The sequence below is a fragment of the Neltuma alba genome, unplaced genomic scaffold (assembly GCF_004799145.2).
Source record: "Neltuma alba isolate B1F8T4 unplaced genomic scaffold, ASM479914v2 tig00008353_pilon, whole genome shotgun sequence".
Classification (NCBI taxonomy): domain Eukaryota; kingdom Viridiplantae; phylum Streptophyta; class Magnoliopsida; order Fabales; family Fabaceae; genus Neltuma; species Neltuma alba.
The window spans coordinates 12466-39915 of NW_021634997.1; the positions used below are offsets into that span (position 1 = coordinate 12466).

The 27450-nt window shown below is 34.2% G+C and overlaps 4 protein-coding genes across 7 annotated transcripts; 2 read left to right on the forward strand and 2 right to left on the reverse strand.

Annotated features, from left to right (window-relative positions):
• The first annotated feature begins 1241 nt into the window (after positions 1–1241).
• Positions 1242–5845, forward strand: LOC114753985 (threonine dehydratase biosynthetic, chloroplastic-like). The gene is made up of 9 exons (XM_028942703.1): positions 1242–2007; positions 2282–2461; positions 2563–2832; positions 2909–3115; positions 4008–4256; positions 4363–4433; positions 4511–4628; positions 5043–5177; positions 5296–5845. The coding sequence occupies exons 1-9, from the start codon at positions 1534–1536 to the stop codon at positions 5434–5436; spliced, it is 1845 nt and encodes a 614-aa protein (XP_028798536.1). The 5' UTR covers positions 1242–1533; the 3' UTR covers positions 5437–5845.
• A 521-nt stretch (positions 5846–6366) lies between these two features.
• LOC114753986 (uncharacterized) lies at positions 6367–7248 on the forward strand. The gene is made up of 2 exons (XM_028942704.1): positions 6367–6546; positions 6862–7248. The coding sequence occupies exons 1-2, from the start codon at positions 6367–6369 to the stop codon at positions 7246–7248; spliced, it is 567 nt and encodes a 188-aa protein (XP_028798537.1).
• Positions 7249–13345: 6097 nt separating this feature from the next.
• Positions 13346–27350, reverse strand: LOC114753984 (D-amino-acid transaminase, chloroplastic). 3 transcript variants are annotated; one of them, XM_028942701.1, is made up of 6 exons: positions 15775–16022; positions 15595–15671; positions 15387–15439; positions 14633–14808; positions 13857–14530; positions 13346–13703 (listed from the first exon to the last, which is right to left on the reverse strand). In XM_028942701.1, the coding sequence occupies exons 2-6, from the start codon at positions 15638–15640 to the stop codon at positions 13606–13608; spliced, it is 1047 nt and encodes a 348-aa protein (XP_028798534.1). In that variant the 5' UTR covers positions 15641–15671; positions 15775–16022; the 3' UTR covers positions 13346–13605. The 3 variants fall into 3 exon arrangements, with proteins under 3 accessions (XP_028798534.1, XP_028798532.1, XP_028798535.1); XM_028942699.1 differs by having other exon boundaries at positions 15595–16022; XM_028942702.1 differs by lacking the exons at positions 15387–15439; positions 15595–15671; positions 15775–16022 and adding an exon at positions 27343–27350 and having other exon boundaries at positions 14633–14796.
• LOC114753983 (probable aminotransferase TAT2) lies at positions 19029–23044 on the reverse strand. 2 transcript variants are annotated; one of them, XM_028942697.1, is made up of 7 exons: positions 22533–23044; positions 21599–21938; positions 21217–21483; positions 20772–20831; positions 20051–20206; positions 19867–19960; positions 19029–19491 (listed from the first exon to the last, which is right to left on the reverse strand). In XM_028942697.1, exons 1-7 carry the CDS (start codon positions 22787–22789, stop codon positions 19373–19375), a joined length of 1293 nt encoding a protein of 430 aa, XP_028798530.1. In that variant the 5' UTR covers positions 22790–23044; the 3' UTR covers positions 19029–19372. The 2 variants fall into 2 exon arrangements, with proteins under 2 accessions (XP_028798530.1, XP_028798531.1); XM_028942698.1 differs by having other exon boundaries at positions 21265–21483; positions 22533–23041.
• Positions 27351–27450: the final 100 nt, after the last annotated feature.

Below are 27450 nucleotides of genomic sequence, written 5' to 3' on the forward strand. Positions count from 1 at the left end.
TGATTTAAATTTTTAGCATATATTCTCAATTTTGATTTATTTTGGATTGAATTCTTGATTTAATCCATAGATATATAATCATATATCTATTTATTGTTATACATAAATTATCTGAATAATATAAATTAAATTAGGTGATTATTCCAATTAATTAACTCAGTCAACTAAAATAATATATCTAATCCTTAATATAAGAGCTAGTTGATTAATTTGAGTAGATTAAAAAATTACTTAAATCAATTATTTATAATAAATAGATGACGTCTTTCTTAAAACACCCTTATTAATCATGTCTATTAGTTAGAATTATTATGTAATAAAACTTTTAACATATATAGCTATTACAAAGATTACTACGAGAATAATGGATGAACATGAGAGTCAGAGTAAATTGAAATTTTATATTTAGGACTAAACTGAATATCAAACTAAATTTTATATTAAAAATCAAAAGTAGTATAATCTTATTTGATTATGTTATTTGATTGGGATATTCTCAAATTTCCCAATCATATGGTTCAGCTCATCAAGGGGGATCCGTCCCAAAATCCAACATTTGGTAAAAGCTTCCCGTAAACTGAAGTTACCTTTAGGGCCTGTTTGGATGCTCTGAAACCGTGGTTTCAGAAGCACTTTTCTGCAAAACGAGGTAACCTCCTCCACATATTTACTTCGTAATCCGTAAAAGCACTTCTGAAACCATGGTTTTGTTTTTATCCAAACACTCCCTTAGTATCCTTGACCAAGGTTTCAAAGGAATAGATCTTCAAAAGTGAGCCTAAGCCCTGCATTGCTTTTAATGTTTGTTGAGTAAGATTTTTAATATTATTTAAAAAACTTATTAATAAGCAATATTATATTATTTCTGTTTTTTAATATAAGAATGAAATTTACGTTTAATTTGATTCTAAATATAATATTTAAATATATTTTATTTTTATATTTATTTATTTATATTTTTTAATTTATTTAAATTGATTAATTAGTTTTTATATTAAGTATTCGATAATAATTTAATCTCAGGAATTTCAGGTGGTTGATTAAGAAAAATCAGGAAACTGATTAAAAGTTAAGTAAAATTTCATGAACCCCGTAGAAAGAAACAAAACCATAAGAACTTGGATTAAAATAAGGTGAATTTTGGTAAAACAAAAGTACAAAATTAAAATTCAGGTAAAAATTTGATCCCTCCATTCGAATCCCCTCACTCGCGCTGTCTCCATCCCCGGGCTGTTCCCCATTGGCAGCGACGGCGAGGACTCTATCGGCGGCTTTGCGGACTTCTTTACCGCAGCGGGGCGCGTCACCGACCGCTGAACCGAAGGAGCCAAGTTGACTCTGGCCAGGGCTTGGTGGAGCTTGGACAACTAGATTTGCAAGTTCCTTTTCAATGTTGCTGATTCTGTGAAGCTGATTAATTCATCATATATTTTTGTTTCACTTGCCGTGGTGACACCCGTTTTGCAGCCAAATCGCTGCCTTCTAGTCTGTAATTTTCATTTTCTTCCTATTTCTCCCTCTTTTCACCCCCCCATGGAGGCATTCTCATTCCCCTCCACCCAGTCGCCTCTTCCTCGTCACGACCGTTCACAGAATTTGCCTGGAAGATTCCTTCTTGGCAACTCCAGAAGCAATAAGCTTGCCAGAGGATGGTCTGGCAAGCCCTTCATAACCACCACCTTGTCCAAATCGGCAGTGGAGGTCACCTCCACGCATTCTTCGTCTTCGACAGCTACCTCTCGAGAAGATCCGTTGGCCGTGACTTCCTCACCTCGTACCAGGGTATTACCTGAGTCTCTGCAGTACCCACCTGGTTACCTTGGAGCAGTCCCAGACCGCACCGATTGTGATGGCAATGATAGCATAATCAATGCCATGGATTACTTGACGAATATACTTGCTTCTAAGGTCTATGATGTGGCTATTGAATCTCCGCTTCAGCTGGCGCCAAAGCTGTCGGAAAGATGGGGGGTCAATATTTGGCTCAAAAGGGAGGATTTACAGCCGGTATGTGGCAATCTGGTTGATGTTGGATGGATTTTAGTGTTGTTTACTTTTTATTTTTGCAAGTTGCATCTCTATGCTATGTGCGCAATATACTCTCTGGCTCGGATATTGATTTGGTGTGAAATAATTATGACTTGATCATGAAGAATTTGTTACCGGTTCTTAAGTTCCATTACACTTGGAGATAATACTATCATAAAATTCAGTAAGTTATTATCTTTCTGCATTAAAGCGGGAAGCGTTAATCTTGTGTTAAAATTATTCCCATCCCTAGGTTTTCTCATTTAAGCTCCGAGGAGCTTACAATATGATGGCCAAACTTCCAAAGGAACAGCTGGAAAAAGGTGTGATATGCTCATCAGCTGGAAACCATGCCCAAGGAGTGGCATTAGCTGCCAAGAGATTGAATTGCAGTGCTGTGATCGCTATGCCTGTAACCACTCCAGAAATCAAGGTGGATTTTATATTTTTTTTTTCTTTTGCGGTTGTGAGAATAAGTCTAAATGACCAACTTACATGTTTTGATTTGATTCCCCGACCCTCCTTTAATTTCAGTGGCGATCCGTTGAGAAGCTGGGTGCTGCGGTTGTTCTGGTTGGGGACTCTTATGATGAGGCACAAGCATATGCTAAGAAGCGTGCAAAAGAGGAGGGTCGAACATTCATACCTCCTTTCGATCATCCAGATGTCATTATGGGCCAGGGAACAGTTGGGATGGAAATTGTTCGCCAAATGCAGGGTCCAGTGCATGCAATATTTGTACCTGTGGGAGGTGGTGGTCTGATAGCTGGCATTGCTGCTTATGTGAAGCGGGTGTCTCCACAGGTATTATGATTGTTGTCTCTACATTGTATGGCATGATTTATAGCAAGAGGAAAAATTGCTGACATCTGCTGTACAGGTAAAGATTATTGGAGTAGAACCCACTGATGCAAATGCAATGGCATTGTCACTACATCACGGTCAGAGAGTGATTTTGGACCGGGTAGGAGGATTTGCAGATGGTGTAGCCGTTAAAGAGGTTGGTGAGGAAACTTTTCGCTTGTGCAAGGATTTGGTAGATGGCGTAGTTCTTGTAAGCCGTGATTCAATTTGCGCCTCAATAAAGGTGAGGTTCTCGTTGCTTGTGAAAGCTCGCAATTCGATGCTTCTTTACTGTGATGAGTTTGAGTGGGGTTCCTTATGGTTTTTCGGTTTATATTGCTTTTTTCTAATAAATTTTTCCAAGAACAATTTATGTGAGAAATCCATTTTATTTTAATTGTAACTTAGTTCTAAATTCTTGAGTTAATTAGATATTTTTGTTTATTTGGAAAGAATTGTGTAGATCTTATAGTTCTGATGCAAAGTGGTTGATATGATATGATGAAAATCATCTTGACAGCTCATGCATAAGGTTATGAAGTTGGATTTTTCTTTCTTCATAAATGAGCTTAACTTATGGGTTGCCGGATATTGTCAAGTTCTAATGGGAAGTTGGTGAGGTGTCTTGCATGCATACTATAGCCTGAGTAAAATTTTCCAACTTATTCGTTGCTTTTGAGTAATCAAAAGACTATTTTATCCTTTGAGTGCATTGTGTCAGTGATGGTTTTGTTGTTCAATCCCTCCCCATCCCAGTTGAGGTTCGGGAAAGAGATTGGAAGAGTAGTGGCAATGGTAGCAAGAACATGTTTCTATGTAATACTAGAGGTATTAGTCTATCGGTTGTCAAATTTAATCACTAAACAAAGGGGGCATTTTTTTTTTTTTTGAATAATGCTTCAATTATGTGTTCTCAGCCTTTTTTTTTGGTATGCTTCAAAGGTTATCTGCTTTGTCATAGGCATTGATTCTTTCTCAGTACAGAGCATGTTCTTATTGGTCCATATGTAATTTTTTTATTGTTTCTGTGGTGCCTAATTTCCCTCATTGGCTTGCATAATGCATTTGGATTCCGTGTCAATCGCAGCACTTAACTTGAACTATTAAGATCTTACGACAGTAGAACTTTGTTGCAGGACATGTTTGAGGAGAAAAGAAGCATATTAGAACCAGCAGGTGCTCTTGCCCTCGCTGGAGCAGAGGCATACTGTAAATATTATGGTCTCAAGGGGGAAAATATTATAGCAATAACCAGTGGGGCAAACATGAATTTTGACAAGCTGAGGGTGGTGACTGAACTTGCTAATGTTGGTCGAAAGCAAGAGGCCGTGCTAGCAACTATTTTGCCGGAGGAACCGGGCAGTTTCAAGCAGTTTTGTCAATTGGTATGTCTATACTGCTTTAACTGAAAATTTTTGTGGTTTTGTCAATCGGTATGTCTTTCCCGCCTCAACTGAAAATTCTGAGTCTGATAAACTTTGGCTCCCGCAGGTGGGGCAGATGAATATTACAGAATTCAAGTACAGATATAATTCTGATAAAAAAGCCGTTGTCCTGTACAGGTAAGCTTAGTGACTAAGAAGTCTAGATACACACACACACCATTTATATTAATTTGAAGGACATTATCTGTGTGTAGTGTTGGGGTTCATACGGTTTTAGAGCTAAGAGCACTGCAGGAGAGGATGGAATCTTCTCAGCTTAAAACTATTAATCTCACGGAGAGTGACTTGGTGAAAGATCACTTGCGATATTTGGTAAGTTTTATTGCCCAAATTTCTTTCGATGTTTAATACGTTATATCTTATTTTATCATTTTCTCGAGATTATATCTATAAATTCTGTAAACTTACTACCTAAGCTACTTGTTTCTGTTCAGCCTTCTCTGACACAATACCACTATTAAAAAATTGTTAGACCGCATGACTAGGAGCTGCTCCATGCCCACAGGAAATCTTGTTATTCTTACACTAGTCTTATTAAGGTTGTGACGAGTGTATGATAGTATAATGTCTCCAATAGCAGTCTAGCTACAAGTCAATAATTTTAATTTACTGGCAACACTATATTTCTACTTCACTCCAATGAATAGTGGTGGCATGACCTATCAAACATGTGATGTTGTCTGTGTGCATTATGGTGCCATGTTGACCTTGTTTTGATTATGTCAGATGGGAGGTCGATCAAATGTTCCGAATGAGGTTCTTTGTCGATTTGTCTTTCCAGAGAGACCGGGTGCTCTGATGAAATTTTTAGATTCTTTCAGTCCACGCTGGAATATCAGTTTATTCCATTATCGAGGGCAGGTGAGGAGTTAAACGTTTCCAATTGTTCTGTCTAAATCTAAATCACCATAAGAGATGTTTTACGTCTTCAATCAATTAATGCAGCTATTTTCATCCTTATATTTGCTCTCTCCAACAGGGTGAAACTGGCGCAAATGTCTTGGTCGGAATACAGGTACCAAAAAATGAGATGGTAGAATTCCATGACCGTGCTGACAGACTTGGATATGATTATACTGTAGTAAACAATGATGATGACTTTCAGCTTCTAATGCACTGAGGATGGCAGCCTGTACTGTGGTTGTTATTATTACTATTTTTCCCCCTTGGCAGCATAAGCTTATGCGATAGTCGCGGTTCAAAGAGATGGATGAGTGGAAAAAAAGAGAGCCTCAAGGTACACGCGTACCCAGGTTGAGAAGAGCAGCTAGTGGTTTCTTCCTATTATAACAAGTAGTGTACGTTTTTTATATTTATAATGAGATTAGACTGGATATGAAATCCCCCAATGTTAGGTAGTTTTTTCATCTCTGTAAAATATGTGCGAGAAGTTTTCGTTTGGTGTTGGGATTTGGGAATAATAATATTCATGCGTTCTCATTAAACTATTCCCATGATAACAGTAATTGTACATGACTAACTTGAGAAGTGTACAATGAATCTGCTGTCCCTGTTAACTGTGATCAGCGGAAAATGATTGGGCTTTGAATTCACAACACAACTTGGGCTTAAATAGATGAAACTAAATCAAGAGTTCTTGTTTGTTATTTAAAAAAAAAAAACAAAGAAAAGAAAAGAAGCTAGTGTTGGAATTATTGCAATAAATGACCATATTACTACTAAGGACATTTCAGAAAAATAATCAATCTAAAATATAATTAAAAAATAACTAATTTTTCCTAAACTTTGTGTATAGGTATTTTTGCTTAATTCATGCACAAATAGTTCAGCATATGAGGACAAATATCATATTTATGAGTGAATATTCATGTCAGATGTCATTACATTATTCTTGGCTATATTTGTCTTAATGAAATTGATGATGACGAGAATATGCATGCATTATTGCACATACACTGAAAATAATCAAATGAGTGGGGTGGGTGCAAAGTACCACTTTAAACACACAAACAGACACAGTTATGAACAGTGCTATATATATTAGATTTCATGATCAGGGAATTATAAAATTCTTGAGGGACAATAAAAAATGGGTTCCTTGAGCAACTGCTTGATCATTCTCGTTAGGGCCTTCGTATTCCTCATCTTCATTCTCGTCGCGAACTCGGACGATAGGTTGATCGCCACTTTGTGTGGCAAAACAGATGAGCCAAAGATCTGTCAAGACTGCCTCCACAGTGATCCCAATGGCTCTTCAGCTAATGCCCAGGTTCTTCACTCTTACAGACACACACACACGTATATACTTCTGTGTCTATCACCCCCGCCCCCTCAAAAAAAAAAAAAAAAAACAGTAAAAGGTAGCTGCTCCTGAAACCGCTACAGTGTCTTAGTTTATACTACCAGAACTATCCTCACTGAAAACCCTTTTAACATGAACAATTAATAGAATATTTTGAAAAAAAAATATTATCATAAGTTTGTGAGTAAAAATAAATTAACGTCTTATATTTAAAATCAAATTTAATCTCCAATTAGTTCTTATATTTACAATATCATTTATGGGACAAAGTGCTAATGCTAGGAAAAACCGCGGGAAAATTCTCTTTTTTTAACAGGGCTGGCTGTGATAGCGCTGGATTGTGCAGAGAGGGACACAAGGCAGCTTCAAGAAGAGACAACGAAGCTAACAAGGAACGCGACGGGGAAGTTGGAGCAGGCACTGAAGCAGTGTTCAGATGATTCGTTTATGGCGCAGCAAGACTTTGATCCCTTGAAACGCTACGTCGGAGAGGGATACTATAAGAATGCTAGAGATGTGCTCACTGCAGAGACCATTCCCCACATTCTTTCTTGCCTCAAAGCCTTTGACGAATTCCCAGATTTGCCTGTGCCTTCTTCTGTCATTGCCGGCACTGTCGCTTCTAATCAATCTTCCCAAAATGCTGCTTCCATCTTGGCCAGCATTTAAGAGTTTTCATTTCATATATGAAAGCTTTTCTAATGGAATGATCATTAATCAATACTTCTCTTGGCCATTGTTTTGTTTGTTGTGTGTTTCTGCCCATTTTCTTTTTGCCTCTAACATGGAGGTGTTTTTGGCACACTTGAAAAGTGCTTTTAAAAAAGTAATTTTTTTATAAATCAAGACAAACTTTCCATATTTATGTTGTATATAGTAAAATTATTTTTAAAATTATAGTTTGGTTTCTATTCAAACATCCCTATAAGTGACTTTAGTAAAACTAGGGGTGTGGCTAGGTAAGGATTTCAAAGCTTCTTAATTTGCAAATACTAAAAAATTAGTTAAAGTTAATTATTTTAACATATGCGCATTTGGCTTTTTTAGAATACGCTCTCTAATAGTGTACATTGTAATTGTCTTTTAATGAAAATTTCCTTACTATGTACAATCAATAAAAATATTTTAAAAAAATTATAAATTCAGGAAAAAAATTAAAATGAGTTAAAATTTTATATTTAGGGCAAAAAATAATCTCCTTGTCCTATCTCTCATGTTTAGGGCATGAGATAATATTAAAATAAAAAGAAAAAAACTGAGAAATAACGGTAGTGCTTTCTTAGATCTCCCATAGATTGAGCTCCTTAACCTAGTCTCTATTTTGAAAGTTGCCGGCCCTTGATTCAAAATCAGCTTTGCAAGTCCTAGGGGTGGAAACAGGCCAAGCCTTACCTTTAACAGGCTCGGCCTGTGAAAGGTCTTTTAATCAGTCTGAACCTGGCCTGACCTATGACTTGTTAAGAGCTTGTTTTTTAACAAATTTTAAACACATATAAATCAATTCAAAATTACAATAATTCAACCCAATTTATCTAAAATACAAACAAAAAATATGAAATTATCAAATTAACACAATTTGTAAAACATGTCCCCTTAGGCCCAAAAAAAATCAAATATGAAAAATTATTAGAAAACATAATTTCACTCTGGTGTAAAAATATCCCTTTATCCCATCTCTAGTATAAAAATTAGTTGATGACTAGATCTAGTTTAAAATATGAAACATCCTTAATCCCTTTTATATTTTAAATTTATCATTTGTTCAAACTAATTTACTAACAAAATGATATTTGATCCTGTTATTACACATGGTTGTTTTAAAAAAAATGTTACATTTATTATCATTTATTTATTTAAAGTAATTAAGTAACTATTATAATAAGAATTAGATTGACCACACATATATACGGTTTAAAACATAATAGGTCAATTTTATATATATATTCTATATAAGATTAATATGAAAAGCATGGATCAAATAAATGAATGATACTTTTATTTTTTTTAATGCACTTATGTTTTCTTTTTCTGTTCAAACATGTGTTATTATACATACATCAATTATTTTTATTATAGAGAATGGAAATGAAATGAAACATACAATAAGCTCTGGATAACACGTTTATGTGGGTAGAGTTTTCTTAACCAATCAGAATAACAGATTTCCTCCTATCTATTTACAATTTTAACCTAAATAAAAAAAAGATAACATGTCCAAACCGCTTGACAGGCCTAATAGGCTTCCTATCAGGCCTGAGCCTGGCCTGATAAAGTAAACAGGTCTTTTTACAGGCCTGAGCCTGTTCTGATATCTAAATAGGTCAAGCCAAGTTAGGCCATAAGCCCCTGATAGGCCGCCTGACCTAATTCCACCCCTATTTGCAACACACACGTTCTACGGCACCTGTTTTTATCCTAGGTTTGCTCCTCATCGTATTACTATTTTACTGGCATGGCCTTCACATACACAAATTAGGGCCAATTTGTTTAAAATTTAAAGAGTTTTCTTTTATGAGCTCCTAAGTTATAATTATATATAATTTTTCACACCAAACTTTTTTAATAAATATGTCATATGAAATAAATATTTTTATAAGACGATGCTGAACTATTTATTTAGTATTGATATAATAATAATGCAGAGCTTAATAGAAAAAATAATAAATTAATTAAAGCTTTTAATCATGCCTGCTTGATAGCTTAATAAATGGATCAATCATGTCGCTGCTTACTGTAGAAACCAGACAAGACAACATAAAGTTCTTCCCTTCTTTTCTTCTTTAGGGTTCATTTTGCAAGAGTTTTTTTTTTTTATGGTTTTTATGTGCTTAGGATGAAAATAAAAAAAGGAAAGAGGTATTTATAAAAAATAAGATTGAATCTTTGTATTTGATCTTGTATCTATGATAGAAGATGCGTAGAAGTTTCCATATACTCATAAAGAAAGTCAATGAATAAGACAATGGAAGACGTGTGGAAATTTTCACATACTCATAATGGAGGTTAACAATGAATAAGACGATGGAAGATACATGGAAATTATAGTTGTCTGGAATAGTTTGAAAGAAAGATGTCACTATTAGAAAACTGTCATTGTTCTAAAAGCTTATATGAATGGACGCACTTGAAGTTATAAGATTTTAAATCTATTAGTAAGTATAATTCTGCAATTGTAGAAATTATGTAAAACAAAATGAAAACTAAAGACCCATAATTTTTTGTTAATAAAGCTATAGGTTTTTAAGAAGTGTTAAGCATTATAATTTTCAATAACAAAAAAATAATAGTTTAGTTTTTTGGAAAAATTAATGTCTTAATTTTCATTTATATGCTCATTTCTTTTTTTAATTAGGCCTGTGTATCCTCCTGTTCAAAATGATTTTATTTCAGGCATTGCAACTTGCAAGTAACTAACCCCTCAGTTAAATTCAATCCGGATTTATTTGCCTATTTCAATTCAATTAGAAAAGGGTATACTCGTGGATCACGTGTTTTGGAAAAGCTCAACCACATTAAGTAATCCTAGAATCAACAATCGGCCCACAAAAGCACTTGGCATATCCCGAATGGAAAGGAAATAATGTCACGCCAAAAATAGCTGGCAAAATGCAATTATTTAATCTTGTTCACAGTCACGTGCTTTCTTTTATCCCACAGAAACGACATGTCGCATATCCGCATGATGACCAAACGACAGAAATGGCCTCACTCAACAAAGATTTAAAATGTAGGCTTGCATCAGATTCCTGTCTGGAAAGATGGTTGAAAAGCATACTCGGCTAACCTTAAATATCCCCACAGCTCCTTCTCTGTCTTTTGCTCTCAAGTTTCAAAAATGAAGAACAAAGAAAGCTGAGGGTGAAGCTTCTTTTTGTTCTTCATGTTTCTTCAGCTTCATTCGGAGGAAGACATGGAAGCCATGGATAATTGGGAAGAAAGTGATGCTGGGTTCTGGGAAGATCTAAGCTTTTGGAATGGATGGCCTTGGGAAAATTCATTTCCGTGCTTCATGATGCAGAGGAGAGCTGGGAGTTGTTCTGCAACCAGTAAATCTAGCTTTTTCCTATTATGATGAGATCAATTGAAGGCATAGAAAACATAGAAGAAGAAAATTTATCCATTGTTCTTAGATGTATTTTCTTTGGGAATTTTTTGCTTTCCCACTCTTATAATTGTAAACAAATGTGTTCTCTTGTATTTAGATGTTCATTGTACTCGTTTTCGTAATTGATGGCAAATGATCTGTTTTATATGTTCTGTGTTCTTTCTTCTTATTTGACAATAAGACAATAATTGTCCTAGCCTTTACTTCTTTCTAATCTTGCTAATGCTATCAACTGCTTGCATTTATGTAGCACAGAAACGATATGAAAAATCCCACATCATAATGAAATCAATTATATATTAGGACACCGCAATGAGCTCAGTGTCTAAACATGCGCAGAAGAGCTGAAAGTTTCATTACATGGATTATGTATCTGAGATAGATTATCTTAGCATTCACTCTTATAGTTTGACAATGCAAAATTAAGTACAATTTTTTCTCCTCTTTCTGTTTCTTTCAAATCTAATTTATGCTGACAAATTGCTTGCATTGATGTCTCGCAGAAAGGGGGAGAAAAATCTTCATCATAAGCTCAGTTAGATTACAACTCCAGGTCTTCTTAAAGATAATAGAGTTTAGGGATATAACTTTGAACTCTGAAATTTACTATCTCGTTCTACCTCTTGTGGATACCCAGCATGCTCAACCAGAGTATCTACACAAGAACAGAGCAAGCTAGCAATTCAAGCACTAATCAAGTTTAAAACTATTCGCTGTTCATCATGACTCTCTTGGAACTGATTGTGATTCAGATTGTTGTACTTTTTAGATCTGAACGTTGCTGAATGTCATTTCAAGACGCAAAAACTTGCGAGTTTTGGATGCAAACAAAATAACTTGAAGAAAACTGACAAAAAAAAGATAGCAGATTTCATAGACCCAGTGGAACTGACATGTTTGCATATCTACCCGTGATTCACTTTGTCTGTTTGCTTTTATGTAAATTGTGAGTTGGGAGTTTCTAAAATCTTTCCTAAGTAAGCCAAATTAAGAGCAACACCCAACAAGGAAGGAGGAAAATGACAGATAGGCAACAGAGCTTCAAAGCCAAGGACGAAAGTTTAATGTTCATTACAGAATGCGTTCAATGCAAGCATCTAGCTTATTCGTTGTGCATATAGTGTCTCTCTCTGAGAACTAGAGATATTTTTCAAGCTGATCACAGGGCACTTGAATAATTAATTTTGAATAACTTATTGAACCAAAGATGTTTCCCTTTTTTATTTTTAAATCTAGTTCAGCTTAGACTCTAGACCAAGGCAGACCAGCTCCTGGCTTTTACTGCTCGAAGCGCTTGCATAAATTTTCTCTGCTCAAACTATTTCATCCACTTGACTTCTATAAAAATGAATAAATCAAATTCACATAAAAATTCTACTGACTTTTTTGGCCCCAAAAGAAACTTACATAAAAATTCTAATATTCGAAGTGCACACAATAAGCTCTATAGTATCTTTACTTTCACAAAATTTTATAGCAGAAGCCACTTTTATAATTCCTGACTGACACCATTTCATTTGATAGAAAAGGTAAAAAGAAAAAACTGATGCTTGGCAGTTTTTTTTTGTTTTTGTTTTTTGGAAAGATAAAAACATTCCCCTCTGTCATAGGCTTGTTATATCTTTTCTTTGAATTGAGGAACAGAATTGAGATTTGGGTTCTGATTGTTGTTACTGAGCTTGGGAATCATTAAACCTCAATCACATTTGACGGAACCCAGCCCCAAACGCTATTCAAATTAGCTATACTGAGGCAGTATGCTAAGTCTAGCCAGTGAATTACAAGGAAAATAGCAGAAAAGACACACCAACCCTAGACCCTCCCTAAACTCCAGGATCCCAAAAAACAGTTTATGTGACTTCAGCTTTGGCCCATTATTGAGGGGCCCATAAACACTGCGCTTTCAGCGGCCCCTTGGCCTCAGGGGAGAGACACTAAAAAAGAAATAGATTCCAGCTAGAGAACAGGTAAATCTACTTCTAGCTTTTTGGAGGTAAGAAAAGGAAGAAATCTTTATGAACAAATCTGTAGATTATGCTTTTGAATCTAGAGAAGAGCATCCCCCGATATAAACAGATGATTTATTATGCGGTGATGAGCATCTCTATGCTAGGCTTATTCTGGAGGGTCCAAGAAGGAAGCAAGAGGAAATGAATACTGTGGGTAACTTTTTACGTAACAGTTTTGGAATGTTGCTCTGGCGATGAGTGGGTTTGGGCCATTCAGTTACAGGAGGTTTGAAAGTAGGGAGGAATGAGAATGAAGGGTCAAAGAAAATTACACTTGTTTTGGAAGATTTCTAGTATCTAAAAGGCCTAGCACTCAGGTTTATTTTTCTGCGTAGCTTCCTGCTTCTTTCTATTATTTTCTGTTACGTTTTTTGTCTTGTTCTGAAGATTTTCCAGTATTTTCAACCTTGGGCATGTGGATAGGCACCCTGCCCGAACAAACCCAACAGGCATTTGTGCAGCCCTGATTTGGTTCTCTCGTCACCCCTATTCTTTTAGTTAAGTTTCAACATAAGGCATGGTGTGTATTGCGAAGGAGTGATTTAGCAAAGATTATATAGAACTACTCAACAGCTTTCATTTTACATTTTATGTTACCTTTGAAAACACAACTGACAGACAAGGATACCTGTTCGAAAGCAAGAAATTTTGGGGGGGCCCGCAATCTGCAGTGTCTCCATTAAAAGAAAGCAAAACAACCCAATGACAGATACAGATGTGTTATTCAATATATATTCTGTTTAGCATTAAGCTAACAGCTTCAGTACAATACCCGTTCACATGTGAAATAAATCAAGCTAAGGCAGAGATATCCCTTGCTCAACCTGTGCACCAAGAGGAACAAGGAACAAGACGGATAAACATAAAACCCAAAGTAGTTTCAGGCCTTTTATTTGGTGATTTTGTGGTTCATTAGACATAAGGAACAGCTACTCTCTGTGTGTCAGGGCCAGCAAGCATATCGTTCCATAGCAAATCCGAAAGGAGCATTGTTAATTTTCCAACACTTCCTGTCAAAATTAGATAGTGAATTATTGTAGTACAATAACATGCAGACAAGCAGCTCACCTACAGTTATCATGGAATGAGAACTTCCATAATTAAAGGCTCTATACTACTAAAAGAACATATTAGCACGAAAAAGTTACTGTTATCAAACATACCATTGCCAATAGGTTGATCATCCCAGGCGATGATAGGCAGTAAAGGAAGAGTGCTTCCTACAAACATCATTTCAGCAGAGCCTTTAGCTTCCTCCATGGTTAGATTTTTAGTTGTTACACCTTTCAGATGCTCTTCTTCTACAAGCTTCGGTGCAAGTTCAAGAAGCCTTCTAGCAGTGCACCCATGTAGGATCTTATCAAATGAAGGCATGACAAGTTCCTTCTCTTGGGTTATAAAAGCAACATTCACATTTGGACCTTCAGCAACATAACCTTCCTCATCAACCCAAATAGAAGCAAATGCTCCTTTCTCTTCAGCTTCTAGCTTTGCAAGGACATTGGGGAGATAATTCACATTCTTCATTGTTGCAAATAGAGGTGGCTTCATGGGGATATTGGATGTGATCACTTTAACCCCATCTTTGCACTGAGAAAAATCTTCATCGATGACTACTGCATAGAATGCTGGTGTTGGACATCCTGCGGACGATAGCAAGAAATCCCCAGGACCTGCACTTAGCCAGTATCTGAGGGTTCCTTTCTTGCACTTTGATGCAGCAGTTAGTTGAATGAGAATGCTTCGAAGAGCCAAGCGAGAATGAGGAGACGATATCTTTGCCTCTGAGGCTGACCTGAGAAAGCGATCAAGGTGAACATCCAATTCATAGAGGTACCTGGTGATGATAAACACCAAATGCACCCCAAGTCAGGGAGAGGGACCTTTTTAGTTAAAAAAACCTGAAGAACAATTATTTCTTATGAATGTTTCAGCTTACCCATCATAAATAATTGCTGTATCAAATACACCATGCCCACGATGTACCATGTGATCATCAATGGGAATTACCATCATTGCAGGATCAAGTATGATACCTCCATAAACACTGGAATACATTGCAGGGTATGGTTGTTTCTCCACTACACTCCACCTTTTGTGAAGCTTTTCAAGTAACTGAACATTGCAACACCAACAGAAATTGCAGAGTCGAATGAATAATGCAAAAGCTTAAGTAAATGATTTGTAAAACATAATTCTTTTTCTGTTTTCCCGCAAGTATGCTGTAAAAAGAAGTATATCAGAAACCAATAGCAGAAAGAAATTTCTTCAAATACCAAGTCGTATTTGAGAGTTTACTTAACCTAGAAACACCAAGTGCGTTGTTAGTTAATCGTCATGTGAATTACGTCAAATTATGTTGCCAAAATATGGCCTGTCTTTTTTTTTTTTTTTTTGCCAAACAATTTGGACTTTAGATTTTTAAATAAATATACATATATATATTTGAAACCCTCGAAAGAATTGCCTCCAATAAAAGAATAAGTTTCGTTATTGGAGACTTCTGTAAAGTTTTTATAAGCAAGGCACATAGATCTAATAATGCATCAACTTCTAAGGAAGGTCAGCATCAACTTCAACTGTAACACAAATCTTCATCATATGAAAACCAAACCAAATAAGAACTTCACACGATATTCAGAACTCATTAATAAATTCGATATGACACGATAAGTGGGAATTGAAAATCTCACCTCTGATGATGAGGAAAACACGTGAGCTTTAAAATCACTTTCATTTCCAACCTCTGGTGTATCCACAGACAAAGTTCAACCAAAAAACACATGCAAAAAGAAGAACACGATCTGATCAATGATGATACACCAGTCAAGTTTGACATCTCAATTCTCAGATTGATCAAGAAAACTGAAAGCGAAACAGAGTTTACGTAGTAATACTCACCCAGTGACTTTCCAGAGGACGTGATGGATTCTGTGTGGTTTTCCATCGAACAGGATAAGAGCAGAGAGAGAGAGGCGCTACAAAAGTGTATGTCAAAGATGGGGCAACAAAACAATAGACGATTTAGGCAAATATAACAACAGCACAAGACGGAAGGTCAGGATTCCTTTTTTTTTTTACCTCAATTACAGTTCTGAGAGTGCACACTACTGGAAGATCAAACTTCCTTAGTGTTGAGTTTGTTAAAGTACTTTTTATTTTAATCCCAACATCGCTCTGAATCTCTCCACAACAAAGTGAAGCTTGGTTTCCTAAAGCACGGGGATTAGTTGAAAAGTTGGATATATTTTGCTTGTCTGTTCATCTGTGGACAGCTCTCCATGATCAACAACGCTACCGACGAGAGCTTCGGCAAAAAGAGAAAAAAGAACACAACCTTTTTCGTCTCCTTTATTTGTCTGATCGGCGGATTCCCCGGTGGTCCATTTCCCCCGCTCGGCATTCCAATCTTACATAGAAGAATTGCATTCAATTTTGTCTGTATTTGATATTATATCCATTGACATCCGTACATATATCATTTATTTTATTTTGCTTAATTAATGACGTTGGTAAACATACTTAGATTAATATGCAGAGTATAAAGAAAAAAGATACTTAGATTAAAGCTAATTATTTGGTGTATAATTAATTTTAGAAAAGCATTTCGAATATATCCGAAATAAGGAATTATTTATAAATGAGTTTTAGGAATTTATTAAGATGCTCTCAAATTTTTTTATTTGATTATAATTAGTTTTTGAGAGAATTACAGTCAAATCTCAAAAAAAGGATTCACTTACCCCAAAGTTTATTAATAACAAAAGTATGCAATGACAAATTCTAGACTGAGAAATGACAACAAGTTCAAACTAATTACTTGTTATTGAAATTTTTTAGTAATTAAATTTTTTTGGGTTAAGGTGCGTCCAGCACCCCGAACTATTTACCCAAGTGCGTCCAGTGGTCTAAAGTAATTTTGGGTGCATCCAGTGTCCTAAACTAATTAAAATGGTGCGTCCATATCTCAGGTTAACAGAAATGTTATGTTTAACTGTTACTTTCCTGACTCAGCTTAAAGTTGACCCCAGATATTCTACATGGTAGACACATTGGCACCCGATGTGTATTATTCTTACTCAAAAGTCAATTTATTTAGAAGAAGAGAAAGGAAATAAATTCAATTTTGAGTAAGAATAATACATATGAAATGTCCATATGTCTACCATTTAAAATATCTGGGGTCAACTTTAAGCTGAGTCAGGAAAGTAACAGTTAAACATAACATTTCTGTTAGCATGGGATATGAACGCACCATTTTAATTAGTTTAGGACACTGGATGCACCCAAAATTACTTTAGGCCACTGGACGTATCTGGGTAAATAGTTAAGGGTGCTGGGCGCAGCTTAGTCCAATTTTTTTCTTAAAATTTAATTTTTCTTATGAAATGAGACTTGTGTTCTGGTTGTGCTGCTGATGGTGGCCAATTGTTAACCAATGTCAATGACCAAAGAACTATTGGTGAAACAAAATGCTATAACTCCAATTTTAAATATAAGGCATACTACTTCCGGTTCTTAATATAAAATCTTGTTTGATTTTTATTTTGGTCATAAATATAAAATCTTCATCCACTTTATCTCTTATATTTATGTATTTTTTTCTCAAGATAGTTCTTCTAACAATAGTAGTTCTAACTAATATATTTGAGTAGTAAAGATATTGTAAGAAAGATAACATTTATTTATTACAAATAACTAACCTAACTTTTTTTTTAATCTTTTCAAATTAGTCAATTAGTTTTTATAATTAGGATCGGATACAATATTTTGTAATATAAATTATATTATAAAATAAATTTTATATTTAGGATCGGAATGCTTTTCAATAATTTTGTCGTCTTGTTACACACATACAAAACATAGAAGGACCCAAATATATAAGAAGTTGCTCAGAATTGGGGGCACCTTCCATGTTAAACCCTTCCTCTCCACTTTATACCTCAACTGTTATATTAAAATTAGAACGGTTCAAATTTACTATTTATGGGCTGCCAGGAGAATGGGAAATGGGAATGGAGGTAATCCAAATCCCGAAAGCTCGACCACGCCCCTGCCACACGGAGCCTAATCAATTTTTTCTCTTATTTTAAATTTAAATCTTAATCTTGGATGCAGTTCCTTTTTAATATCAATTGACAACTGTCTCATTTCGTAAACTAGCTAGTAGCAAAAAAGACATACGCGTACATACACACACAAATGGCAATCTTGCTCCCATGCCGGCTCACCACACAAGATTTTTTTAAAAAAAATTAAATTAATGACATATTGTTGAGATTTCAAAAAAAAAACAAATTAAAATAACAAAAAGCATATATTCTCTTTTACAAAAATAGTTTCTTTTTAATACAGAAGTGCTTGGATTAACTTTTCAGAAGTGATTAAAATAAATATGTAAAATGAATTTTATTTTTTAAAAATCGCTTCTAGTACTTTTTCAACGCCAAATACAAAGCAATATGCCAAAATTACGCAATGACAAGTGTGCAATTATTAATACTGTGCAAGGAGATAAATTTTTGGGAAAATTGTAAAAAAAGACCTTGGAATTGCAAAAACGCAGATAGGGACCCTTGACAACTTCACTTTGGGTTTTGACAACTTCAGGGTATATTATTCTTGTCAAAACCCAAAGTGAAGTTGTCAAGGGTCCCTATCTGCATTTTTACAATTTCAAGGTCTTTTTTTGCAATTTCCCCTAAATTTTTTGTGCATGTTATAGAATTCGCAAAAAGAGTTTGGCAAAAACATTTATATTTCAGTTGTTTTGATCTGATTTACTCTTCAGCCTAATCAGCGGCCTAGTTTATTGATTGGACTGACTATTACAGCAACAACGAATTATATACTAATTTTGAATTATTTGTTAACAAACAAATCGTGGTCACAACAAATACAAGTTTAGCTTTTGAAGTGTGCCAGGGGTACATCGCACCTGGACACAAAATTGAATTATTTTTCTCTCAGGGAGCAAAACCTTTTGGAAAGTTTTTTCCCCTTACTTTGAGTTGTTAAAAACAAAGATGCCCTCATTTTTAAATTATAATGAATCAATATATCAACATGTTAATTCATAAGTCATAAATATTATACGATTTATTTCTTGCACATAATACAATACAATGTATGGAAAAATATGTTGAATTAGATTAAATGAATAATCTGTCGAGATTTTTATCCTTAGGAGCAAAGGGAACATCAGCCATATATATACATTCCTGCAATGTGCAATGTAAATGCATTATACTTCTCCAGATGGATTCATTTTTACTTCCAAGAGATTTTGTGCTGTACGAGATAAATATATGAAAATAGTTTCATTTCATAAAATTAAAAAAAAAGCTTATTTTAATTGATTTTGAGGTTTGCCAAACAGCTAGTCTTATCAATAACTCAGATCCCCTACATTGCATTTTTCACATAATACAAGGATTCTACAGAACAATCGCCACCATGAGGATCATGCTTGCGTCAAGAGGTTTTACTATGCAATTTATTGCGATGTCCAGTAAAACAATTCAAGCCCGGGACACAATATGTTACATTAAATGGATCTTACCATACTAATCAAGTGGTTTGAATAAATCGCTTCCCTTGCAGGAGAGATTTAAGGACCAGTGCTGGTATAACAAAGAATTAAGAGTGGTTAATTTAACTGCGTATTTTGCTGCTGTTTTCACCACTTTCTGGCATGCCTTTTATAGAATGATTTTATCCTTTTCATAGCCTCTGCAAGAGCAGATGGATCAACGGCAAATGTAAATCGGAGCCAATCTTTCAGCCCTACCGCCGTTCCTGCATAGGATTGTCATTCTTAAATTTTAAGAAATCCAAGGGCAAACTTGCAGTCAAAACCAGAAGAATCAACGACCAAAATACTGTAAATACTTTTATCTGTAATTACCTAGTGGTTTTATGTGAAGATTATTTTTCATGTAACAAAACGCAATGAGAAGTGGATTGTTTATTTTACTCCCATGCCTAACATGGGCTTATATATTAGTAGCCAAGGTTAACCAGCAGTGAATTAGTTAACAAATAACAGAATCTAGAATATCAGGTACAAGAACTGTAGCAGGTATCTGATTTGTTTTCCTGTTTGAATGAAAGCTTTCCAAATTAAAAAAGGATGCAAAAAGTAATAATTGAGTATGATTTGGTCAATTATACCTGGAAGAATGATAACAGATTCCTCCTTCGCGAGCTTGAAACAGAAATCAATATCATCACTAATATCATCCAGAAGTGAAAGATCGAGTTTCACCTGTATTGCAGTGTAGGTAATAAATACCGATGCTGATATAGTGACATTCATTCAGTTCTAAAGAAAATTCCAACAATGCCATGAACTCACCATCATAGCCATAGACCCATCAGGTTTGTGAGGGCAAACAATGCATGGAATATCCTCTATCTCTTTACAGCATACATCTGAGGTATGCCTTAACATGTTGAGGGTTTTCCTGAAGAAGACCTCTTCAGTCTCTGTAATTATGCGAGGTACAGCTGCCTGTTAGATCAGAACTTCTATCAGTCAGACGCAATGAAGAAGCTATCAATTAATAGTGCAAAAGATAATGACTGAACAAGGTTTTGGATGAAATCCTAACAGATTTCTGCACTAAATAACTTGATTAGATCAGGAATGAGGATTACACATGAAAAAGGAAAAGAACGAAAGAAAGAAAAAGACCTGGAATAACGAACTGAAGTTAATTCTATATCAAAGTTACTTCTCATGGTGGTACTGCAACTTTTTGTCAGAAGGTCTAACGACCAGTTTCCAGCCTAATAGCCTAATGACAAGCGTAGTCTAGAGTAACACTCTTCCTAATGCAATAGTTTACTTTCTTCTCTTTTCAAAACCATAGAAAACAAATCCTAGTACTTCTCTTTTCTTTCTTTCATTTTCTTTTCCTCCAATTTGGTTTTTCTTATTGAGATGGATACTGGTAAATCCTGTCTAGCATGTTGAGTTACTTCATCTAGCAATGTTATTAACACTACTGGCAAGTTTCAACTCTGATAATTGACTGATTGTAAGAAAGAACCACGCAAACCAAAAGATAGAAAACCTGGATGAAGGTAGCTGGACCCCCCAAAATATCAAAATACTTCTTTATTCTCTCAACAACCTGCATAATTAAACATCGACTTGATGGCATCAGGTAAGAAGGAAAATGTCAAAGTTTAAAACCTTAAGCTTTTTAAGGTAATAATGATATCTTTCAACTACAAAACATTTATATTTTCAAGCATTTGATTCTATGCATATGACAACAAAACAGATGATCTTAAGCCAATTTTGAACACCAATTTATTCCCATATTGTGAAGCTAACAAAGAGGAGAGAATACGAACAAATATAATAAAGAAATGTCAATCCCCTTTTAAATCATCACCCCCCCCCAAGGGGAGGTAACAGATGGGCTCGTTTTCGCATGTGCTTGTTTGCATACCATGGGATCGATATTCAAGCACATGCAAGTTAAAGCTTAAATTGCAGGTATAACTACTTGCAAATATTAAAAACTGTGTTAACCAAAGTGAAGGTGAAAGGAAGAGAACCTTCGGTTTCCTAAAAGTGCCACAAGGATCATTTATCACAAACCAACCAAGTCTCCATCCAGGAACTATCCATCGCTTAGATAGGGACCCAAGAGTAATAATAGGAACATCAGATCCAAAAACTCCCATTGGCACAAAAGGATTGGCTCCAAATGCAAGATGAGCATAGACTTCATCAGCAATCACAACAGTGCCAAGCTTCTTAGCAGTTTCTGCAATCTAAGTGCGACATACGGACCATTCAACAATTAGTAGTGTTTTGTGCTGATAGTGCCAATTCTATAAATGTCTTGTCTCAATTATTTCACCTTAAGTCAAATCCTATAACACTAACCTTCTTTAAATGATGGTAACTGTACACATTTCCACAAGGGTTTCCTGGGTTTATAATCACCAATGCAATTGTGTTCTTATCTGCAAGAGACTCAACAGCTTCCAAATCAACCTCCCAGCCTTTCTCAGGAAGAAGATCATAATGGCGAACTTCTACTTGTCTGAATGCAGCACAGAGATCATAGATTGGGAAGCCTGGCCTCGGAAGCAAGATGTTTGCTCCAGGGTGAGCAAGCATTGCCACTGAAACATCAATAGCTTGAGTGCATCCAGAAGTAATAAAAACATCATCGGATGTCAACTTGTAGGGAAGATCACGGGACAGATATTCAGCAATTGCTCTGTCACCAAGAAGAAATAAAAACATCATAGACACGAAAACCTAAAGGAGCAGATATTTTAAATTCTTTCAACTGCAAGTGCAAGGATGAATCCGATAATGCTTCTTGTGAGATGCCCGAAGACATCTTTCCAAGCAAAGGGTGAAACAATCCTTTGGCCAATCTGATCAAGAGTTTTGGACAAGTTAACCGGTTTAGATTTTATATTTTTTGGTCCTCCGGCTGAAAATTTGAAACCATGTCGTTTTTTAGTTTAAAAAGAAAAAGAAAAAGAGTTCATCAGATATATACTAACTCTGCTTTGTTGGATTATGTATGTGGATGAATGTTCTATTTAGTTGTGGTTATTGCTTTTTAATTTAAAATTCAATACTCGGTTTAAACTGTCTTAAACACAAAATTTCAACATTTAACAGCTAACTTTAACTTCAACAGCGGTGATCTTGAAATTATCAAGGTAACAATCATAATCAAGAAAGAATAGTTTCGAAAAGCAAAAGAGACAAAACTCAGCAAGCGAGAACAAAAACACGAAGATTGAAGAGCGAGAAGAAATCGAAATCCACAAAATGACAGGCAAGGAAGTACAGTTACTTTCTGGTTTGGAGAAGACCAACGGTAGGAGCATAGCCATTGAATTTCTGAGATTGAAGCGTATCAACGACAGCTTCCTGAGCAATATTAGTGGTGTGGAAGCAAGTATAAATAGAAGGGTCACCCATGCCCATAGAAATCACTCTCTTATCGCCACCATTCCCGTCAACGCTTTGCATTAAAAGGCTGAGAATCCCTTTAATGGTGATGGTTGAAGCGGTTTTTGCTTCGTGATTCATGGATGCCTCATTTTCCATGACTAACCGTAATCGACCTCAGTAGCTTCAGAAAGATGGGTTTGCGTACGGCCTTTGTTCACAGTTCTCTCACGGCTTGGAAGGATGAAGAAGACGAAGAAGAAGAGGATTTTCGCTATCTATATAAAGACGGAAGAGTGATGGGCATGTCCCGCAGTCTACTGTGAATAAGAACTTGATTTCCCATAACCACACGCTCCTTCTCCTCTCACGGAACAAAGTTTGGCGGCACCTCCCATCGGAACGAGTCTTGTCATATGACGCTCGTAACCGCTTCACAAGCGCCAAGCGCCAAGCGCCTTGCCGGTGGTTAGCTATGAAAAGCATTATCACTATTTAAGAATAATGACTATGTGGTACAAGTTTTATTCTTAATATAAGAGTTTATTTGATTTTTATTTTAGTTTTAAATATAAGACCTCAATATATTTTATCTCTTATATTTATGTTTTTTTTTAAGGTAACCTTCTAATAATTGTAGTTCTAGTCAATACAATTGATTAGTAAGGATATTTTTGAAAAAATAATACATATTTATTACAAGTAACTAACTTAATTTTTTTCCTTAATCTCCTCAAATTAGTCAACTGGGTTTTATAATTAGGATTGAAAGTAGTATTTTATTTGATGTCAATTGAGATTAATATTTATTAATTATTTATTAAATTACTATATAAAAATATTAAAAAATTATATACTATATGCATATATATGAAATTAATTATATAATTTGGAACTCATCATGTCAGAAAAATTAAAAAAAAAAAGAAGAGAAAGGGACTTCTATTATTAATTATGACAAATGATCTGAAAGACCTGTGACAAGATTTCGTACACGCGTCTTTTAGTTTTGAATTATTATTTTTGGTTCTTGTAATTTTTTATGCCCTTGATGAGTTTTGATTTTGATTTTGATTCCCATGCTTTAAATTTGTACAAGTCATTATAAAATTAGGACAAAAATTGGTAATTTAAAATTGCAAGGATCTAAACCAAAATTCAGTTAAATTATAAGAGCCAACCATGATATTAACTCCAAAAAAATTGTGAACAACAATTTAAAATTAAAAGATATATATGAGCTATAATTTTGTGTAATGTAAAAAACTAGTTTTTTTATGTCATGTAAAAAATACAGAATGTTAATTGATAATTATTAAACATGAACTACTCCTCCGATCTTTAATATATGACTCAATTTTTGAGTTGGTTTTGGTCTTAAATATAAGACTCATTTCTCATATTTATCAATTTTCTCTAAATTACCCCTATAGATATTCCCTCAACTATAATCAAATATAAGAGGGAGATGGGTATTAAAAAAGATGATTATGGTGTTTTAGAAAAAATGTGTCACTTTTCTTATAATTAACTAACTTACCTAACTTCCTTAATCTAATCAAATTAGTTAAATAGGTCTTATATTAAGGATCGGAAGAGTATAATTTTATGTAATGTAAAAAACTCTGTTTTTTTTTTAAGAAAATTAGAAGTAAAAAAAAAAGTTCCCTTCGATTCCGTCCCAAAATGTCCGCTGGCCACTTGTCCTTGTGTTTCATTACTTGACACGTGTCTGTCTCCTGACGCCATAACGACGAGCTCCCCTGGCCTCCCATTTGCAGTGGCATCCCGAAGCCAGTCTGCGTCCGTTGTTTGCTGACACCAGCATAAATAAATAACGATATAGGCCTAAATTTTAGACAAATAAGAAAATGGTAAAATTATTTTTTCCGGTTATCTTTCATTTACCAAATTTAAAAATAGCACCCTTTTAGTCATAAATATAAAATTATTTTATATTATAAATTATATCATAAGATAATATTTATATTTAGGATCGGAAGAATATTTAAATTAGATTTTTAGAAGCAATTACATCGAATTATAATTATCTCATATCATAAAATTATTTTTTAAAAATTAATCCAAATACATTTTAAGTTTATAAATGGTAGAACTCACAACTTCATGGCTAAACAAAAAAACTTAAAAAGATGCTTGATGTTATTGAAATAAAAAGTCATGTAAGACCTGAACTGTAGCCGAATCATAAAACATATGAACTAACAAATGAAATTATTAAATATAAGAAATTGAGCTTCAATTAGAATTGAGTGTATTTGATTATAAATTATATATCAATTATAAAGATTTGGTGATTTTTTTTCCTAAAAACAAAAAGGGAGAACGATACTTGACTTTTTTACCCAAAAAAAATTATTAACTCCTTTTTTAAAACAATATTTTTTTTTAGATTGATAATTTTAAAAAAGATATTATAAATCAAAATATTAATAACTTTTTATACAAGTGACCTACCTACGGTTCTCACAAATTAAGGTTACAATTTTGTTTTTTTATATTTTACAATATTATTCATAATTTCTAAAGTTGCGTGTTCACGAGATATAATTTTGACCGATTTAACTCAGTTAATAAATTAAAATTAATGAGCAGTAGCGTGTCACTTTGATAATGTGAAATATAATTGCAAAATATTTAAATACATTAAATTGGCGAGGTCATCGGTCAATGGATGATGCTTTTCCAATCCACGGAGTCTTGATGGGGACAACCGAAAATGTGATTATTGACAACAACATTATATTTAATACCTACATTGTATCTTAACCAGTTTTTTTAAAAAAATTTATATATATTTTTTAAAATGCTTTGTCCGATGTGGTTTGGAAAACGTGAAGCCTAGCCTTGTTCAAGTTGAAGAGGTTTTTTCCACAAAGAAAACGAAGGAAAAAACAAATCCTTTTCGCTAATTTGACTGGGAAGAAAAATAAATCAGATGACATCAAAAATTTAACAGCAGGATATTCATGGCATATCAGAATAAAAACTGTGGTGATATCTGTTTCTGTTTTTTTTTTGTGTTTTTATATTTGAAAAAATCCTTAAAAAATACCTCTTGGATTTTAAAATTTCAAATCAGTCTTAGTGACCACATTTAAATAGTAATTAATTATATTTGAAAAGTAAATAACAATACATTTTTGTTGTAATTCTTGAATTCGAGAATTTGAAATTTAAGATGTGTTTTTTTTTTTTTTTTTTTTTTTTTTTTTTTTAAAATAGTTTAATAAAATTGTTTTTAAAACCAATTTTAAACCAAAAAATATTTAGAAAATTTTTTTAAAAAAATTGCATTTGAAAACATAAAAAATTGTTTTCAATGTTCTCCTCAAAATCAACTTGAAAAAAAAATGATAGAAGGTAAAAGACAAAGCGGGAGTGGAATCACCATGGACAAAAAGTTAAATGGTTTTGATAGATAAAATTTATGATTTAAAATTTAAACGAAAGTAAATTTAAGGGACAAAAATTGTATTAGTTCATTTAGTTTTAGGATTTACACAAATCAATATTGACGTGAATATAAAATTGCAGGAAATTTGTTTTGACAAGACATTTATTGTTTGGGCCAAATTTTGTTAAGACATGAATCCTGAATAGTATTGAGTCAAAACAGCAAAACAAGACATAAACAACATATAACCCCCAAAGGAAAAAAAAAAAAAACACATAAGCAGCATGACCTATATGAAGTACCACATGCAAATCACCTCAATTTTAAATATAAAATCTAATTTATAGTATAATTTACACTATAAATTAAATCTTATATTTAAGATAGGAGGTATTCCCTCTAATTCTATTTATAAATTTCAAATTTAGAAAGGAATATGCTCTATTATATAAACTTTAATTTGGATTTGCTTTAACATTTAATATATTTTTAATTGTCTTTAATTATTTCTCTCTTCTTATATTTTCCCCACGAATTATCTTTTATCTTTTGTCTAATTTATCATAAGAGTATATTTAAAAACAACAATACAATTCTAATCTATTACTATTTTTAATTAGTTATTTAGAATTTATAATAATAATACGAGGGAGTAATACTAATGTTTGCGTCTCTTCCCACTTGTTTTTTGACCGGAAGTCTCTTTCACTTGTTTTTTTGCTAAAACATAAGTATCCTCCTATTAGAGACAATCCTATTCGAGACACTGTCGGGCACTAAATGTAGACACCTCTCTTAGCAAGGATTCAAATCTTAGTTCATCACGTAAGGGATTAGTCTCTTCTCACCTGATTTCACAACTTTTACCCTTTTCTCCGAGAATGTTCGGGAACTATAACCCTCTCCCGAGAATGTTCAGGAACTATGAACCCTCTGTTTTGACTACCTACCCTCCATACCTACCTACCCTCTCCTCACACAACCCTAGTGGCGCAGGGGCTAGGACGTTGACAATGCCAATAAGTCTATTTTTATCTATTTTTGTTCGTTAGAAAGAGAACAATATCATCAGTAATTATTTTCTGATGGAGATTATCTTCTCATGAACTTTATTACTATTTTATTTCCTCATTGCTATCATCCACGTCATCAGTACTCTTCTAATTCGCCGCGCACAAGGTATTAAAACGAGTCCATATATATTCTTATTTTATTAGAGAATTAGAATAGAATGTTCTAAGTAGAAAAATTAATTATTTTCTTAATTCTACTTACAGATCATTAAGACCGTAACCCTCTCTCTCTCTCCCAATATTAATACTGATATTAATAATAGTAACGTTTGAGACGTTGGACACAGGCAAGAAAATGGATCAAACAGGCGATGAGCATGTCACAAAAA

Excerpts from the sequence above, each read along its gene's own strand:
- LOC114753985 (XM_028942703.1), top strand. The coding sequence starts at position 1,534 with ATGGAGGCATTCTCATTCCCCTCCACCCAGTCGCCTCTTCCTCGTCAC. Across the intron at positions 2,833-2,908 it reads TGAAGCGGGTGTCTCCACAG|GTAAAGATTATTGGAGTAGA; the intron begins GTATTATGATTG and ends TCTGCTGTACAG. Across the intron at positions 3,116-4,007 it reads CAATTTGCGCCTCAATAAAG|GACATGTTTGAGGAGAAAAG; the intron begins GTGAGGTTCTCG and ends ACTTTGTTGCAG.
- LOC114753986 (XM_028942704.1), top strand. The coding sequence starts at position 6,367 with ATGGGTTCCTTGAGCAACTGCTTGATCATTCTCGTTAGGGCCTTCGTA. Across the intron at positions 6,547-6,861 it reads GCTCTTCAGCTAATGCCCAG|GAAAAACCGCGGGAAAATTC; the intron begins GTTCTTCACTCT and ends TGCTAATGCTAG.
- LOC114753984 (XM_028942701.1), bottom strand. The coding sequence starts at position 15,640 with ATGGAAAACCACACAGAATCCATCACGTCCTCTGGAAAGTCACTGG. Across the intron at positions 14,531-14,632 it reads ACAGCAATTATTTATGATGG|GTACCTCTATGAATTGGATG; the intron begins GTAAGCTGAAAC and ends TATCATCACCAG. Across the intron at positions 13,704-13,856 it reads TGATCAACCTATTGGCAATG|GAAGTGTTGGAAAATTAACA; the intron begins GTATGTTTGATA and ends TAATTTTGACAG.
- LOC114753983 (XM_028942697.1), bottom strand. The coding sequence starts at position 22,789 with ATGGAAAATGAGGCATCCATGAATCACGAAGCAAAAACCGCTTCAACC. Across the intron at positions 21,939-22,532 it reads GGTCTTCTCCAAACCAGAAA|AGCAATTGCTGAATATCTGT; the intron begins GTAACTGTACTT and ends TCTTGGTGACAG. Across the intron at positions 19,492-19,866 it reads ATCTGTTATCATTCTTCCAG|GAACGGCGGTAGGGCTGAAA; the intron begins GTATAATTGACC and ends AATCCTATGCAG.